Raw genomic sequence first — 18,113 nt, forward strand, 5'->3', positions numbered from 1 at the left:
TGCACACTGAAGTCTCACTTTTCCACATGAAAAACCATGCAGAAAACAGAGGAGAACGGGGAGAATCACAGACTCTGTCCCACCTCAGGTGACTGCATAACAAGACTTCATTTTTTGCACTGATTTATTAATTTTTCACCCAACCAGGAGGTTTTCTGCAGCCACCAGAACCATCAGTCCGGGTCGGTGGGTGCTGTGTCTCCCACCTTCCCTCCTGTCCCCATGGGGTCCAGCCCATGTCCACGCGTCATCAGACAGGTGGCTCTGACCACGCTCATCCCAGGGAATGAAAGTGACAAAAAAATAAATTAAAATAATAAATAATAGCAGGAAAGGAGCTGATTTCTCCCCACCCTTCATCCGCGCCGCCATACAGCATCCTCCCTGCAGAGCTGCAGGCTGCTCTCCCTCCTTGGCACCTCGTTTAGCAGTCAAGGACATCTGAGGTGAAAACATTTGATCATTATTCATAAACATTTCTTAATTATTCATCAGCACCGTGATGCAATTCCCAGACCACCAGAGCCTGCCAGAACCCTGTCACCCCCACTGCCAGGAATCACAAACTCGTGTAGCTGGGGCTGCTTCCCAGACCCTTCCTGCCTGGAATATTGGATTTCTCTACCACGTTTTTTCTGGGTCATTAAAACAAGGAGCAGTGATGTCAGTGGAAACACGGTGCTGATCCCTACCTTACAGGGATGTTATTTTAGGCACCTTTTTTTTCTGGCAATTCTCTCCCCCCCCCCCCTTTTCCATTTGGGTTTCACCTCAGGCTCAAGCCCTGGAGAGAAATAAATAGATATAAAATCGTTATTCACCATATTCGCTGGATTTAAAGCAATTTTAGTGGTAGCAATAAAAACAACAGTTTGAGGATTACAGGCTCGCAAACAGCGCGGGGGAAGGCGGAGAGTGGGGGGGTCCCCGCGTTGGCTTCGCCACCGCGGGGACCCCCCCACCCTCCGCCTTCCCCTTTGTCGCCTCATCCCTTGTCGCCTCCCCCTCAGCACTATCGTCTCGCGCCTGCGTAGTCGCGATAGTGGGGGGGGAAAAACCTCGCGAGAACATTCCCCTTCCCTCCCTTTTTTTCCTCCTCCTCCTCCTCCCCCCCCTTCCTCAGAGCCCTCGGAGCTCGGCGGCCTCACGGGATCTTTCGAGAAGTCCTCATCCTTCCCCTCCCCCTTTCCCTCCCTTTTTTTCCCCCCCTTTCCCTCCCCCCTTTTCCCCTCAGGAAGGCGGCCCAAACCCGCTCCCTTCTCCCCCTTTTCCCCCCCTTTTTCCCCTCAGGATCGCGGCCCAAACCCGCTCCCTTCTCCCCCCTTTTCCCCCTCAGGAACGCGGCTCAATCCCGCGCCCTTTTCCCCTCAGGAGGCGGCGGAGCGCAGCCCAACCCCGCGCCCTTCTTTCCCCCTTTCCCCCTTCCCCTTTTAACCTCTCCCTTCCCCTTTTACCCCTCGTAAACCTCTCCCGGCGCCGAAATGTCGGTGGTCGGCATCGATTTAGGGTTTCAGAGCTGTTACGTGGCTGTAGCCCGAGCCGGAGGGATCGAGACCATCGCCAACGAGTACAGCGATCGCAGCACACCGTGAGTCGGGGGGAATGGGGGGGGAAAGCGAGGGATGGGCCCGGTTCGGACCCGGTTCGGTTCGGGTTGGTTAATTGGCAAATAAAGAACCCCCAATGCGGGGTTGAAGTGTTGGGTCTGGACCCTCCTGGGTTGGAGCAGCTTGAGGCGGGGGGTTATTGTTATCATCAGGATAGTAGGAATGAATAAAATAAGGGATAAAATAAATAGCAATAAATAAAATAAATTAAAATAAGGGAGCGGGAAGGTGTAAGAAGAAGCAGCCGGGCCGTGGTTTGAAGTTCCCTGATCCAGTGAGGATGCTGAGACCTCGATCCAGGCTTCCCAGAGGAGCTGTGGCTGCTCCATCCCTCTCCCTGCCCAGGTTGGAGCAGCCTGGGCTGGGGGAGATGTCCCCATCCATAGAGTTGGAACTGGGTGATCCTTGGGGTCCTTTCCACCCTCAAAACATTCCATGTTTTTCTCCTGCAGTCCAAGCCCTCGGTGCAGGTGAATCCTGAGCTGGTGCTGAGCCCCTTGGCCTGATGCTGCCTCAGCTTAGAAAGCTCCTTAGCAGCCTCCCTTCAGCCTCTGTGTCTTTGTAAACCAAAAAACCCAACCCCAAACTCCCCCCCAAGCCCCCTAAAACCACACAAAAACCCCAGAATCCTTTTTGAGTCCTCATTTATTTTTTTTTTTAAAGTCTCCCATCGAGCCTGGGTTGCTGAGGTGTGGGATGGGGCAGTGGGATGTGAATGAGCAGCAGAGCCTGGGGCATCTCCTGTCCCTGGCAGAGGGATTTGCTGCCCAACTTGATCTCCAAGCACATTACTCCTCTCCCAAGTCTGTTGCCACTCGGCTTATATAAATAGGTCTCCCAAGACATTTCTCCAGGGAAGTATGTGCTGTTTATTTTTAATGAGGAAGATGCTGGGAAGGAGGGGGGGAGCTGGGATAAAGTTCTTTTAAGAATGAGTTGTTAATTAAAAAAAAAAAGTGGAAAAGGAGCTGCCCCCACATCAAACCTGGAAGGGAGCTGTTTGGGAAGCTGTCTTAAAAGTGTTTCTACAGCTTGCTAAATGTAGAATAGCTTTATTTTTTAATTTAAAAGAAATAGGTGCCCTGGGAAGACAATTTTTTCTTTTTTTCTTTACTTTCAGACCCCCCCTTTCCTCTTGAAAAAGGCCAGAAGCATACAATGACCTTGCTTCTCATTTGGCAGTACCTCAGCTCTGTGTGCCTGTTATGAATAAATGGACATTTGTAATGCTGTGCATGTGCTGGAGCAAGGGCTGCTCCTGAATGTTCACAATAATAGGGAAGCCTAAACATCAGATGTACTAGGAAAGTATTTAATGGGAAGTATTTCAAAGCAGTCTTCCAATAACACCAAGGTTCTGACCCTCAGGGAATGGAGGCTCTGCTTTAAATCATGTTTGAGATATGAGCACAAATCTCCCTTATTGAAGGGGACAAGCTATACCCAGTGCCTGACACAAAGCATCTGTCAGGAAATAATTCAGTTATGAAAGGCTGAAGTGAAACTGGGGGAAAAAAAAAAAAAGCATAATGAAAATGGCAGCTTTTTCTGCAGGATTTCATCTCCAAGTGCTGCTTTCAGGGACTGCAGAAAACCAGTCTGTAAAGAAACATATTTTTTTAAAAGAATTTCTTCATGACTTTTAAGTGTCTGCCTGGCACTGAAAGTCAGATGGGAAATCTCTGTGCTCAGCGTTTGTTGATGGAGGTGTTGTGATGGGTTTCCTCAGGAAGCAGCTCATGCTCAGGGTTAAACACGTTATTTTTATGATGTTACCCAGGTTTTGGGTAGGATTAGTAAATAGGTGTTAATGTAATGCTTTGTGTTAGTAAAATAAAGCCTTTTGAACACAGCACTTGGGTGGTACAGGTGACATAAAGCCCAAAGCTCTGCTGGAGTTGCTCCATGAGGCCTCCCCTGACCTACTCAGTGCTTATGTGTTGCTGCCCTGAAAGGCTGTGGTTAATAATTCAACTTCCAGTAAATCATAGACTGTTTTATAATTTGTATTTAGTGAGTTAACCCTGGTTAAATCCTTCCTTCCTTCCCTCCTGACATCCAGGAGCTCTGCTCTCTGCTGGCTCCCTGCAGGGCTAACTGGGGAGAAGGGTTGGGAGCAGAGCCATCCCATCAGTCCTGGAGAAATTCTGGGGGTCCTGGAGACTTTTCTGGGGTCCTGGAGAAAAGCAACAATTAATATTCCTGCCTTAATTCCTTCCTGGAGACCAGAGCCAATTAACAACTTCCTGCTCAGGGCTCATTAGGTTTTTAGCTCTTTGCTCTGCAGCTCCTGTTCCCTTCGCATGAGCCTTAGGGCTCTGCAGAGCACAGAACTTCCTCCCTCTTTGCTCCTGAATCTTTTGTTCCCAGTAATAAGGTTCCTTCAGAAATGTCAGTTCTGGTGCAGGAGCTGCTTCAGGGTGGCTCCTGTTTGATTTGGTTTTGATAAATTGGATGAAGATAAAAACTCAGTGCAATTATCTCACTCCAGTCCTGGTGTGGAACAGCTCCTGTTAGAGCAGTTCCAGACCTCAGACTAGAGATTGTTCCAGAAAAGGGGATTATTTTTTTTTAATTATTATTTTTCAGAACTTTAAGCTGTCACAGAGTAGTTTAAAGTAAAACATGACTTTTTTTTTTTTTTTTTTCTTCTGTAATCTACTTTATTTCAGTGAGTGCAGATGGAGCTCACAAAGATCAAACCTTTCCTTCCAGGTTTTGCCTTTGAAGGGTTTGCTTTAAAACAGAAAAGCTACCTAGGAATCATTTCCATAATACCTCTTTTACCTCCTGTATTCCTCCTGAATGCTTCCTGTATTATTAATGAACTGCTTCTCTCTGAGGGGCTCAGGTATCAGGGTAATTATTGAGAGAAAAGGGGTCTTTTTCTTACCCAGGTGCAGAACCTGAAGCAGCAGGAGGGAACATGGGTTTGGTGCAGTGGGGACACTGCTGCTTTATCTCTATTTAGAGTTCAAAATTAGAGTTTAACCAAATTAGAGTTTCTTTCCAGAATTCACAGAATATTTCATGTATTTCAGTGACTGACCAGCTTTTTTAGGGCTCCAAAGACTGGTTTAATTACCTCTACCCAAATTAATATTATCAGCAGAGATTGGCAGTGCAGTTCTACCTCAGAGTTACTAAACTGAGCCCTTTCTCCTCCTTTTTAGATCATGCATCTCCTTTGGGCCCAAGAATCGCTCCATTGGGGCTGCAGCTAAAAGCCAGGTGAGCACCAAAGCAGGCTGGGGAAAAAAGCACCTTCAGTAGCTGCTTTTGTGGGTCTTTTATCAGGGAAAATGAGAGATTTTGGAGCTGGCTTCCTGGTGGTGGCTCTGGTGAGCAGCTGGGCTTAGCTCAGAACTTGGTCATCTTGGGGAGAAGGCTCAGGGTTGGTGGCTGAGAATAATGAATTGTGCCCAAAAATAATCTTTGCCTCTTCAGAAATGCTGGTAAATACTGATTTTTCTTGGTTAGATTGCAGGTGTAAGTTCTAAAGCCAAGCAGGAGTGGTTTGTCCTACCTGAGCTTGCTCCAGGTTGTGTTCTCTTCTAGTTCTGTGGCCAGATTCTATAGAAAAATTCCACCAAGTGCATAATTTGGGCAGAAAGAGGATGTTTTGGGGTGTCAACACATACTGCTTTCTTGCCTTACAACCTGACTGCCTCTCCTGGGTGTTGTTGCTTGGACTTTGGAGTTGCTGTTGGTGTAGGCAGGTAAAGGTGAGCTCAGGACTGACAAGAAGTGGTGCTGGTTTGGATCCTGCTGTGTCACTCCTTGTGTTGCTGTGAGGCCCCTAGAAAATAGGATTTTCTTTTTTTTAAGCCCTCTACAGGAAGTGGCTATTCAAAGACTTGGGTTTTCTTAGCCTAAAATACCCAGAGATGTCTGAAGAGTCATTATCTGGAGTACACAAATGACTTGGTACAACCAAGAAGAGAAGAGCTGCACTCAAACTAAACACAGATGTTGTTTCTGGTGTTGAGTGTCAGCTTAGCTTAAAAAATTCATGGCACAGAGACCCAGCAGAGATGAGCTGTGTCCTCCAGAAATCAAACTGACAGAAAATCACACCCAGGTTATTTAGGAAACAGGAACTTGACTGAAACTGCAGCCCAGGTAAATGCTGTGGGGTACAGTGCTTGTCTGCTGTGCCAGTCCTCTGCTTTTCTCAGTGTGTGTCTTGGTCTCATCTAAATGACAGAGCTAACCAAGTATAATTCCAGTATCTGAAAAGAAAGCACAGTGGTTTTTCAGGTTTTTTTCCCCACATTTGCACTCATCTCTGCTCTTAATAAAAGGCAACCTACATTTTGATCAGTTAAATCAAGTTGGCAGCATCCTCTTGGGGCCCTCCTGACTTGTGAAGCTTCGTGGTGAGGTCCTTGAGGTGTTTAGTGAGAATATCTGTGTGTTGGCTGCCACGTGGGTGTGATGATCCTGGAGTTTGGGTCTTGGTGTTATGGGGAAATTCCTGGCAGAGGGACAGTGGAGAGGGAGGGGGATAGGAAACAGGGAAATGGGAAAGACATTTGACTAATTATTTTTGTTTTGTTTTTAAGAGTATCCTAAAGATGCTCTCAGAGAATTAAATGACTTTCAAATTGATTTTTAATAAATCTTGGCTCAGTTTCCTAGCATACAAATCCCTGTCTGCTCCCTGAGAGTCCCTGACCTGGTACTCCTGAGGCACAAGTGACAAAAATACTCCTGTCAGGAGAAGCATGAGAACAAACCCCTTGTCTTCTGTTTGAGATTCAGGTGTTCCCCTGACACCTTGTATTAAAGATTTCTTTTCCTCTAGGTTATTTCAAATGCAAAGAATACAGTACAAAGTTTTAAAAGGTTTCATGGTCGTGCATTCTCAGATCCCTTTGTTCAAGCTGAAAAAGCAAGCCTTGCCTATGAACTTGTCCAGCTGCCAACAGGCTCAACTGGCATCAAGGTGAGTCTGGCATGTCTGAGGAGCAGCCAGGGGAGGAAACTGATCAAATTTCCTTTTATCTCTTTATTTGGAGCCTGCTTGCTGTGGTTTCTGTTCCCTTCAGCAGGGGATAAAGCAGTAAGGCTGCAGGTGAGCTCTCCAGGTGGTTTTACAGCTACACAGTTTTCTCTGCCTGGCAAAGCCAGTTCCCCACAAGCTGCTGGAGCAGTGCTTGCTTTCCTTTGCTCCATGGTGAATCTGGGAGACCAACCTGCTTGTTATCTGCTCTCCTGATAGAGCTGCAAGGGTGCAAGATGTCAGCTTAGCATTCCAGGGGATAAAAACTTGTCTCTTCCAACACTGGCTGAACTGGCTTGGGTTTTAGCAGTGACTGATGAACTTGCTCCAGAGCAGGAGGGAGGAAAGCATCCTGGGCATTGCCTAGCAACTGAGATTCCAGCAGGAAATCTCTGTGTGCAGAGAGCTTTGTGTTTGGGAATTCTTCAGTGTGCAGTCCCAGCTCCTGCCCCCAAGCTGAGCTCTCAGAAGAGGTTGTCTGGGTTTTTAAGCTTGCTTTTAGTGAAGGCTGCTTGCTGCAGGTGTTCCTGGTGTGTGGTTGTGGTGCCTGGGTTCCTGCTGTAGTGTAACATGTCCCCAATCTTTATTTGAAGGCCATGTACATGGAAGAGGAAAGAAACTTTACAATTGAGCAGGTGACAGGGATGCTGCTCACCAAACTCAAAGAGACTGCTGAGAATGCACTCAAGAAGCCTGTGGTTGACTGTGTTGTTTCTGTGAGTATCTGGCAGCAGGGAAGATACCAAACCTGCATGTTTGGGTGGTGTCACAACCTGGAAACAAAGATTGCAGCATTAAACTGCCCATTAAACTTGGATATTCAGGTGTTTGCCTTCTCTGTTTAAATCCAAGTCTTGCACCTCTCCTTCCAAACTACTGCTGGTAAAATGACTCAAATTCCTGCTAATTAGCAGTGTAAATGATGTTCCTAAGCTCCTAAAATGAGTGGCAAAGGTTCACAAGTAACAAAAAGGTGGGGTTTTATTTTTTTAATTGCAACTGACATGCACCCTGATTTGAAAGCCACCTCAGCTGTTCTCTGCTGAGTCCCTCCACACGTTTTTGTGACTCTTTGCTCTTCCAAAGGGGAACCTGAGCTCTCTGATCCTCTTGCAGGTCCCCTGTTTCTACACAGATGCAGAAAGGAGGTCTGTGATGGATGCTACCCAGATTGCTGGGCTCAACTGTCTGAGGCTGATCAATGAAACCACTGCAGGTATTCCCCTCTGCCTCACCTCACCTCCCAGCTCTGCTCCATCACCCTCCTGAATCCCTGCTGCTTTTGTAGGGGTCAGATGAGCTGTCTGATCATCAGCTTCTGCAGCTTGAGCAGTCAGAGGAAGTGCTAATGTTGTTTTATTTCTTCAGGAATGACAAACCTAAATGTCCTCTCTCTTGACTCTCCTTCCTGTGCAGTTGCCCTTGCCTATGGAATCTATAAGCAAGACCTTCCTGCCTTGGAGGAGAAGCCCCGGAACGTTGTGTTTGTGGACATGGGGCACTCTGCCTATCAGGTTTCTGTCTGTGCATTCAACAAAGGGAAGCTGAAGGTCAGCAGCTTGTTATGCTTCCATTTTCATTACCAGCAGAAATGTTCACCAGTCCCTGGGGTGGCCTCTGAGAGGCTGAGAGCCTGGCTGGAGTTAGGGCAGGGGACTGGAGAGCTTCTGAGGAAGCAAAGTTGCCTTAATCAGCAGACTTTGGAAAAGAATTAAAACACCTGGAATAAATGGTCTGTTCAGAAATGATCATACTGACTGCTGCTTCCAGAGGGTGCTCTGGTTCAGTCAGGAGATGCAGCATTAACACAGGAGTTCCTGGGATGCTGTGAGTGACAAACACCACGTGCAGGTTGCCAAAGCATTCCTGTTTTCCAGCAAATGCCATCATTTCCCACTTGTCTCTTTTAAGATTGCCACCTGGATTTTAACAGTTCCAATAACTTAGCTGCAGAACCCAACACCACTTGTGAAGCATGGGGTGGGGAAGTGAAGGCAAGAGTTCTGAGAACATCAGTTTTCCTGGAGTTCTCTTGGTTCTTGTGAGGAAATGGCACCCACCTTTTTTTCTTTTCTCTTGATTTCTCTCAATTCTTCTGTGGTTTCCAAGTTTGAAGGGATGCTTTGGAGTATGGAAGGGAGAGCTGGACAGCCAGGCAGGTAAAGCACAGCAGGGACCAGGCTGGAGGAGTTTAGGGAATATTTTTAATGCTTTTATGAGTTTCTGTTCCTAAAAGCAAATAAATAAAGGTGTTGAAAAAACCAGAATCAGCTGAGGTGGCTGGGCTGCAGAGCATCAAAAAGTGAATGGCTGTTTGTCAGAGGAGTTCATAACATTTCTTCTCTGCATGTTTTATTTTTAGCTTGGTGTAGTCATGTTCCAGCCTTAGGAGGCATCAAATATTAAAGTGGGGAATGATTCATGCTGACAGTGGCTGAGCAGGGCTTGGAAACTCTGCTTACAGTACAGGTGACTGGACAGATTGTCTTCCTGAGCCTTGCCCTCTCTTCCTAAAGTTCTTTTTAAAGCTGTTGCAGAAAGGCTGAGTGCCCAGGGCAGCTTTTTAGCATCTGGGAGAGCAGATGTTTTGTCTTTCTGTTGGTTTTTTTCTCCTCCTGTCTGTGTGTGCTGCAGTTCCTGTGAGATTTACCATTCCCAAGGAGGTTTGATGTTTGTGCAGCTGCCAGGATGTGTCCCTGGTAATGGTGGTTCTCTCCCCAGCAGCATTTTGAATCTCTAATGTCAGCTTGACATTAATTGCTAATTAACTTCACTGAAGCAATGACAAACTCTGCTCTCACTGGAGTTCCATTTTTTTTTGGTTGGTTTGTTTGTTTTTTCAGGTTCTTGCCACATCATTTGATCCAACACTGGGAGGCAGGAAGTTTGATGAGGTGCTGGTGGAATATTTTTGTGAAGAATTTGGCAAGAAGTACAAACTGGACATCAAGTCCAAGATCAGGGCCCTGCTGAGGCTCTACCAGGAGTGTGAAAAACTGAAGAAACTGATGAGTGCAAATGCCTCTGATCTGCCAATGAACATTGAGTGCTTCATGAATGACATTGATGTCTCTGGGACAATGAACAGGTAACACCTGCTTACAGAGCTCAGACTGCCCCTGGGCTGCTTCCCTCAAGAAAAGAAGAACAAAATGCTGTTTTTTGGAGCTGGTGGGAAGTGTCAGAGCAGGGTGGTTGCTGCTCAGAGAGTGCTCAGTGGGTCAGGAATGTTGGATTACTGGAACCAAGTTTGGGAGAAAATACCAAATAAGAGCCAGGCTGCAGCATGTGGTTAAAAGCTTCATCCTTCAGCTCTGGCACCCTGTTGTGTTTGCAGTATTAACCCCTGGTTTGCTACAGCTTGGTCTCTGACTTCTTCCCACAGGAGCAAATTCCTGGAGATGTGTGAAGGGCTCCTGGGCAGAGTTGAACCTCCCCTCCGCAGCGTGCTGGAGCAGGCCAGTGAGTGTGGGCATGGGGGAGAGGCAGTCCTGAGGACAATCCCACTGCTCAGAATGACCTGGTGCAGCCAGGCACTTCTTCCTGAGCTTTTAAACCTTTTCACACAAGCTAAAATGTGAAATTCTTGCTGCTCAGAGCCATCCTGAGCTTGGAACAATGCTTGGTCTAGTGAAAACCTTGTAGTTTCACAGTGCCAGGATATTCCTGTAACCCAGAAGCATTTGATGTGTAAAAACTGGTGTCCTGACTCTGTTTTTTTTTTGTTTTTTCCAGAGCTGAAGAAGGAGGATATTTATGCAGTGGAGATAGTTGGTGGCACCACGAGGATCCCTGCTGTAAAAGAGAAGATCAGTAAATTCTTTGGCAAAGAAGTCAGCACAACTCTGAATGCAGATGAGGCTGTTGCACGAGGCTGTGCACTGCAGGTAACAAGGGCTGTGTGGTGCTGGCTGGGAGTATTCTGACTGAGCTCTGTGAATGTTTGAGCCAGAGTGCACTGGAAACACAGCAGATTCTTCCTGTGTGCTGGGGAATAGAGTTGAAGAAGCTTCAGGAAAGGGTTTGGAAGAATGGCTGCACTGAGTGAGCCCTTTGTGCTCTTGCTGAAGCCCCTCTCAGTGGATCAGTGCAGGTTGCTCAGTGAAACATCTCCCCTGCTTCTGCTCTGCCTGGGAGCTGGGAAAGCTCTGGTGCTGATGTTTCCCCCTCCAGACTCCTCTCAGGGCCCAGGTTTAACAAGGAAAAGCCTTTTTGGAGCACTCCTGCTGTGAAAACTGTTAAATAATGAAGCAAGGAGACACAGGAGCTCCCAGGGCTTGCTGTGCAGATCCCAAGCCCAGGAGGATTATCCTGGGATAAATAACTGTACAGATGAAGCATGAGGAGCTGCTTGCTGAATTCACTTTTCTCCTGAAGTCTGACTGTGGCTCTTGTGCTCTTGCAGTGTGCAATTCTGTCCCCAGCCTTCAAAGTGAGAGAGTTCTCCATCACAGATCTGATTCTCTACCCCATTTCCTTAAGATGGAATTCACCAGCAGAGGATGGGCTAAGGTAAAAAGGAAAGTTTTCACCTTCTTGCATGAGGACAAGCAGCTTAAAAAGAGCCAACTGATGGCAAGCTGGAGAAAATGACACTTTGAAAGCAATTAACATCCTAATTGTGATGCTTTTTCTGAAGTTCATGGGGGTAGAAAACAAAGAAAGATGGATGGTGCTTTAGCACTTCCTCTGTGGCTCTTACTTTAACTTAAAAGGTTAGGAGACTTGTTTTTCTGTCACTTAAAGCTGCAAGAGTGCCCAGAGAGCTTCTCACTTCAGCATTATCCCTCACACTGAACAAGTTGTTTGCTGTTACAGTGACTGTGAGGTCTTCCCCAAGAACCATCCTGCTCCCTTTTCCAAGGTGCTCACGTTCTACAGGAAGGAGCCCTTCACCCTTGAGGCATATTACAGTTCTCCCAAGGAGCTGCCTTACCCTGATCCTGCTATAGGTAAAGCCCCTTCTCTACCTTTAAACTTCAATGAGCATCTTTGTGTGTGCTTTGGGACTCCTTTTCTCCAGTTATGTTGTCTGGAAAGTGCCACCTCCTCAGAATGCTGTGGGGATGGGTTTCTGGAGTCATGGATCTGCAGTGACATGAGGGGTGTGCCATGAAGTTTATGGACAAGTAAAGAATTAATTAAAATCTTTTAATACTGGAGCAAACCTGGCAGGGCCATGCTCTGAACTGTGCCATCTTCTGAGCTGATCCATGTAGCACCAGCTTTGGCAGCTGGAGGGCTTGTAGGAGCTGTGTATCCCAGCAGTGCTGACTAAAAACCTGAATTGTTTGTCTTTGATATCTCTGAGTGCTTTGCAGGGATCTGCTGTCAGCAAGTCAGGTTCTGGTGAAGTTAATCAAAGGGTGTTGGTTTGTTTGTTTGCTTGTTTGTTTTCTCTCTGGGGTTGCTCAGCTCAGTTCCTGGTGCAGAAGGTCACACCTCAGACTGATGGATCCAGCTCAAAGGTGAAGGTCAAAGTCAGAGTAAACATCCACGGGATCTTCAGTGTTTCAAGTGCATCTTTAGTGGAGGTTCATAAGTCTGAGGAGAATGAGGAGCCAATGGAAACAGATCAGCATGGGAAAGAGGAAGAGGTAATGGACTTCAGTGCTGGTTCCTGCTTAGAAAAATGGTTTTGTGATGAAGCACACTCAGCCCCTGAGTTCTGGGAGGGTTTAAAGGCAAAGATTTAGTAGATGTTTTTAAATTGAATTAGGAAGATGTGGTTAAGTACAGACTGAGGTGAATTTCTTAATCATGGTAGGAGGGAGCTTAAAGATTTAGTAGAGGTGTTCAGCAATTAAATTAGGAAGATGTGATTAAGGACAGGCTGAGGTGAATTTATTAATCATGCAAGCAGGGAGCTGTTACTTAAGCAAAGACTGGAAGCTTCTTTATACCTTGAGACTGCTTCAGTTCTCTTTCTGTTGCCCAAAGAAGTTGAGGTTCAAGTGAAGTGCTGAGCACAGGAATGGAGGCAGGGATCTGCATGTGTTGTTTGTGTGTCAAACTGGATCTCTTGGTGAATTCCAGAAGATGCAGGTGGACCAGGAGGAGCACCAAAAGGCTGAAGAGCAGCAGCAGCCCCAGCCTGACAGCAAAGCAGAGTCTGAAGAAATGGAGGTAACAAAAACATCTGCCTGAAACTTCTCTTTTCTGCCAGGGGAATTCAGGTAGGGGTGAGCCCAGCTGCTGCCTTTGTCCTGGCTCTGGAAATTAAGCTTTTATTTGAGTATATTGGGAGCTCCTATTGTGAGGAGAGCTTTTGAAGGACAGACATGAATAATTGCAGAGCTGTCAGGTGACCTGGTGCTGATGAAATGAGGGAACTCTCCTGCTGATGGAAGGAATAATCAGTTGGTTTTCAGTAACTTACCCCATAAAACACTTTTCTGGTATTTTAACACTTTACACCCCAACCTCTGGGCCCCAAAAAGGTCAGGTCAGGAGTTGGATTTTCTTTGACTTCATCCCCTGAAGTGTCAGAGTGAGGGGCAGTGCAGTTCTGAGGTTGAGGTGCTCTAACTCAGTGCTTTTTCTGTTATTCTCAGTCTTGTTTTCTCAGCTTGAGCTGACTGGTGATGCTGGTTTCACCTGGCATTGGGTTGTTTGGTTTTCTTTTCTTGCAGACTTCTCAGGCTGACTCCAAAGACAAGAAAGTGGATCAGCCACCTCAAGCCAAGAAGGCCAAAGTCAAGACCACCACAGTGGACCTGCCCATTGAGAACCAGCTGGTGTGGCAGATAGGGAGGGATATGCTGAACCTGTTCATTGAGAATGAGGTAAACTCCTACCTGAGCAGGAGGGAAAAAGCCCTGCTTGGCCTCCAGAAATTCTGCTGTTCATTAAAGGTGATCAAGAAATGGTGAAAATAAAAAAAAAGTGAGGTTTTCTGAGCTGAGCTGCAGTGCCCCAGGTCTGTTGTTGCTCTTCAGCAGAGCTCTCCTGCTGGACAGGCACTTCCCAGGGTGGGGTTTTGGTTATTTTATCTTTTCCAAAGTCAGCTGCAGTTGCAAAGTGCTCCTTGGCTGCTGCCACTGGGGTGAAGGTTTCTGAAGTGGAACAAGATCATTCTGTCCTGGATTCCCCCCAAACTGAAATCAGTTTTTATTCATGTTGACAAGAGCTGTGTCAGGTCTGTGGCCTGACCTGAGCCTTTGCTAACAAGGGGTTTCCTGGCAATAGGTGAATTAACTGCTAAATGTATCAGGCACCATGTAAACTGCAGCTTTTTAGCCAACTAATCTTGACCATGTGTTCCCAGGGTAAAATGATCATGCAGGATAAGCTGGAGAAAGAGAGGAATGATGCCAAGAATGCAGTGGAAGAATATGTGTATGATATGAGAGACAAACTCTGTGGCATTTATGAGAAGTTTGTGGGTGAAGAGGTGAGCAGCTCTGCCTGGGTTGTGTTCCCAGTTTATTCTGTTGCAGTGAACAGTTGTGTTTTCCTGCCCTGTCTCATGCACTGTGTTTGCTTAGACTGGGTTTTCAGGCTTGAAATATTGAGAAGTACATTTTATTTTATTTTATTTTATTTTATTTTATTTTATTTTATTTTATTTTATTTTATTTTATTTTATTTTATTTTATTTTATTTTATTTATTTTATTTTATTTATTTATTTTATTTTATTTTATTTTATTTTATTTTATTTTATTTTATTTTATTTTATTTTATTTTATTTTATTTTATTTTATTTTAACCTTTCTGGCTCTGAAGAGAACCTTTTCAGTGTGGCCTGAGTCCAAGCAGATGCTCCCCAGGATGTATTTATTGCATGTTGGTTTCCAGAGCAGTTGCAATTAAGATGCTTTTGCTTTCAGACTGAGGAGCAGGGACATTTGTACAATCATTTTAAGGCCACCTGTTCAGTTTTGGCTGTTTTGTCAATCTTTAGAATTAGTTTAAGATTATAAAAAAAAAGAATTCAGTGAAAGCTTAACCCTCCCTAGAGGTGGGATTAATGTGGGAGCTGTGTCTGAGCAGGGCACCTGGAAATCCCTTGGTCTTGCTAATTAGCTTTCCCTGGTGCACTAAATGAGCTTGGGGTGTAATTAATACAATTGTGAGGTGACTGCATGAGTCAGGTGAATGACTCCAAACTCTTGACCAGTTCTCCACTGGTTATGGTGGGAGAGTTGCCAGGATGCTGCCTGCAGCAGAGCTCAGCTGGGGGCACCTGGGGTAAGGAGAAGTCTCTTGCTCTGTGGTCAGAAATGCTCCTACAGGGATGATCCAAATGTGAAAAGGGAGAAGAAGGGGGAAAAAAAAAAGGAGTAAATATCTTATGTGTCAGTGCTGCTCTGAACTCTGGGTGTCAGTGCTCTGGTCCTGCTCTCTACCCCAAAGCCACACTGAAGAGTATGTTACTCTGAAAGAGGGCAAAGAGTTTCAGGCAGGATTCCAGGGATACAGCCCTTCCAGAAAGGTCCCAGCTGTCTGGGAATCCCACCTGCTGCCTGACCCCAGCATCTCACCCTCCTCTTCCCTCTCACTTGGTGCTTCAGGATCGAAACAGCTTCACCCTGAAGCTGGAGGACACAGAGAACTGGCTTTATGAAGATGGGGAAGACCAACCCAAGCAGATCTACATTGATAAACTGACAGAGCTGAAGGTGAGTGGGAGCTGCTGAGCCTGGGGAGCTGCCAGGGCTCAGAGAGCTCAGCCCTGCTTACAGACTCCATGGCCTGGGGAGCTCCAGTGGATCCCACACCCCCAGGACTGAGGGAATGGGGAGTGTCAGGGAGAGCAGGAGCTCCCAGGAGCTCAGAAGAGCTGAGGTGCCCTGTAAGGTGTCAGAGGACCTGACTGAGGTGCTGCTTGGCTCCTGATGCCTCTGGGATTTTTGTTGCAGGCTCTGGGTCAACCTATTCAAGCAAGATTTCAGGAATCAGAGGAAAGACCAAAAGCATTTGAGGACTTGGGGAAGCAAATTCAGCAGTACATGAAAGCTGTCCAGGCATTCAAAGCAAAGGTATTTCCATTTCCACACTGGATCTATCAGATGCAGGGCTGTGGCACAGACCTCCTGCTGAGCTCTTGATGTCTGCTGCGTTTTCAGCTTCAGAGGCTGCTGAGATTTTCACCAGGTGTTGGTTTCCTGGTGGGAGGGAAGTGCCAGCAATAGGAGAATTTCAGCTCTTTGGTCAGAGCTGTGGCTCAGCAGCTTAATTACTCTGCTAATGAGGAGGGCTGCCTGGTCCTCCTGACAGTTTGCTGCTCAGAGTTTGAGATGAACCCCCAAGTCGTGTTCTGAGGCAGTGTGTGCAGAGCTGGTGTTGGTTTGGGTGTTTCAGGATGAGCAGTATGACCACCTGGATGAGGCAGAGGTGGCAAAAGTGGAGAAGAGTGCAAATGAAGCAATGGAGTGGATGAACAATAAACTGAATCTCCAGAACAAGAGAAGCCTCACTCTGGACCCCGTTGTGAAAGCTAAAGACATCCAAGCTAAAACTAAAGTAAGTTTTTTCCTACATGATTCACTCCTGGTCGAGTTGTTTGTGGTCAGAGGAAAACTCTGAGGTGAGAAATCTGTAACAGGAGGAGAGTGGTTGGGTGTTTGTCTGTCAGACTTGGGGCTGGGGGGTGGGAAACATCAGTCCTCAGCTTGAACACCCCCCTGGTGCTGCCTGAGGTTGATTGGAGCAGGAGGTTCAAGCACAGGAGGAGGTAGAGAGAGCATCTGGGGATCATGGGGTTTGGTTTGGGCTGGGAAAGATCTCTGAGGTCCTGCCTTGGGATCAGGGGATTGTTTTGCTTGGAAAGGAGCTCTGAGGTGGTCCTGGGACCATGGGATTGTTTTGGTTCGGTTGGAAAAGAGCTCTGAGGTGATGGGATCACAGGATTGTTTTGGTTTGGCTGTAGAAATCCTCTGAGGTGATGGACTCCAACTCTTCACCCACTGCCACAGCCATCACCACACCCTGCCCCTCAGCTCACAGATCCCCCATGGGTCTCAGACCATCCCAACCACCTCTGGTGCCCCCTGAGGCCCCTTCCTCTTGTCCTGGCACTGGGGAGAGGAGACCAACCCCCTCCTCACTGCCCCTCCGTTCAGGGAGGTGCAGACTGAGCAGTTCTCCCCTCAGGCCACACACCCAGAACTTCTCCAGACCCTTCTTCTCCTCCCTGCTCTTCTAACAGAGTTTCTTCCCCCTGTTTCCCAGGAGCTGACAGGTATCTGCAACCCCATTGTCACAAAACCCAAACCCAGAGTGGAGCTCCCCAAGGAGGAGCAGAAAGCAGCTGAACCCAACGGACCAGTGGAGGGCCAGGGAGAGGCCCCCGAGGCTGCTGAGCCCCCTGCCCCTGAGAAGAAGCTCCCTGAGATGGACATTGACTGAATTCCAGCACTTGTTTATATTAATTATTATTATTATTAATTATTATTATTGCAAACTTACAATAAAGCTTTAAGTTGTCAGCTTCGTACGTTCTGAATCCCACCTGGAGCCCCCCCAGCGTTTTTGGGGCATTTCTGGAGAGGTTTGGTGAGTGCCTGGGGTCAGAACACGGGGGCAGCTTCACTCCTCCCACCAGCAGCCACAATTTTCCTGCTGTTCAGACTGAATTGACCATTTCTGGGTGTTCTCACCAGGCCTGCAGGAACACCCAGAAGCAGCTGCTCCATGTTCCATGCCCAGGGGGAGTCTGACTTCAGGGGAGCAGCCTCTGGGAGCTGTTTGCTCCCTGTCTGTCCCCTTTCAGTGCCCCTCACCCCCTTTTCCCTCTGCTCCCCTCCTCCAGCTTTAGCTCCTGCCCTGGTTTGCACTTCCCCAGCTCCCCCTCACACCAGGTTTGCTGGGGTCCTGTTTTGGGGTGTGTGGGACAGGAGCTGAGCCCCAGGTGCCCCAGAGCTCTGTTCCTGACCACCCCCTGCCTGCCCAGAGCCTGGGGGGTTCCTCTCTCTCTGCTTCAAGCAGCAGCTCCCAGAAAATGAGGAGGATTTGGTATTTCAGCTGCAATTCTGACTTTTTAACTCTTCCTGCAGGGGCTTTGCTTGCTGCTACGAGGCCTTCATTGGAATGCTTGGGGTTTGGCTGGGGTTTTTTTTCTGTTTTTCCCCAGAAAAAGAAACACTTGACTGATTTGGCTATTTTTATTATTTCTCTGAGCTTTATACAATGATTTGTCACTGAACTTGCAGCCCTGACTTTGTCTGTGTTAAAAACCCAAAGCTGAGCCCCTGCTGCCCCTCAGACATTGCAAGAAATAAATGCACTGGATTCTACTGGATCACCGGGTTCTGGTGCTGATTGGGAGGGGGAGAAGGGGGGGGCTGGGAGGGATGGGATGGGGGGAGGTCTCTTAATTGCAGACCATGTTAATCATGGAATGGTTTGGGCTGGAAGTGACCTTTGGGATCACCCAGTCCCAACCTGGGCCATGGTCAGGGACACCTCCCCCAGCCCAGGCTGCTCCAAGCCCCATCCGAGCTGGGCTGGGAGAGGGATGGAGCAGCCACAGCTCCTCTGTGGAGCCCCCTCCATGAC

At 47.3% G+C, this 18,113-nt stretch overlaps 1 protein-coding gene across 3 annotated transcripts; it reads left to right on the forward strand.

The window, feature by feature from the left end:
* Positions 1-1,090: 1,090 nt before the first annotated feature.
* Positions 1,091-17,856, forward strand: HSPA4 (heat shock protein family A (Hsp70) member 4). 3 transcript variants are annotated; one of them, XM_030458830.1, is made up of 19 exons: positions 1,091-1,588; positions 4,781-4,838; positions 6,415-6,555; positions 7,206-7,328; positions 7,729-7,828; positions 8,029-8,162; positions 9,456-9,700; positions 9,998-10,074; positions 10,348-10,499; positions 11,018-11,124; positions 11,431-11,564; positions 12,028-12,209; positions 12,649-12,738; positions 13,245-13,397; positions 13,880-14,005; positions 15,128-15,235; positions 15,476-15,595; positions 15,918-16,079; positions 16,788-17,856. In XM_030458830.1, exons 1-19 carry the CDS (start codon positions 1,482-1,484, stop codon positions 16,962-16,964), a joined length of 2,496 nt encoding a protein of 831 aa, XP_030314690.1. In that variant the 5' UTR covers positions 1,091-1,481; the 3' UTR covers positions 16,965-17,856. The 3 variants fall into 3 exon arrangements, with proteins under 3 accessions (XP_030314690.1, XP_030314692.1, XP_030314691.1); XM_030458832.1 differs by having other exon boundaries at positions 6,479-6,555; XM_030458831.1 differs by lacking the exon at positions 6,415-6,555 and having other exon boundaries at positions 1,259-1,588.
* Positions 17,857-18,113: the final 257 nt, after the last annotated feature.

This window comes from Calypte anna, chromosome 13 (genome assembly GCF_003957555.1).
Source record: "Calypte anna isolate BGI_N300 chromosome 13, bCalAnn1_v1.p, whole genome shotgun sequence".
Classification (NCBI taxonomy): Eukaryota; Metazoa; Chordata; class Aves; order Apodiformes; family Trochilidae; genus Calypte; species Calypte anna.

Bases quoted from the DNA above. Each gene is read 5' to 3' on its own strand.
- HSPA4 (XM_030458830.1), top strand. From the start codon at position 1,482: ATGTCGGTGGTCGGCATCGATTTAGGGTTTCAGAGCTGTTACGTGGCT. The intron at 7,829-8,028 runs GTATTCCCCTCT...CTTCCTGTGCAG, and splicing joins GATCAATGAAACCACTGCAG to TTGCCCTTGCCTATGGAATC. The intron at 9,701-9,997 runs GTAACACCTGCT...TTCTTCCCACAG, and splicing joins GTCTCTGGGACAATGAACAG to GAGCAAATTCCTGGAGATGT.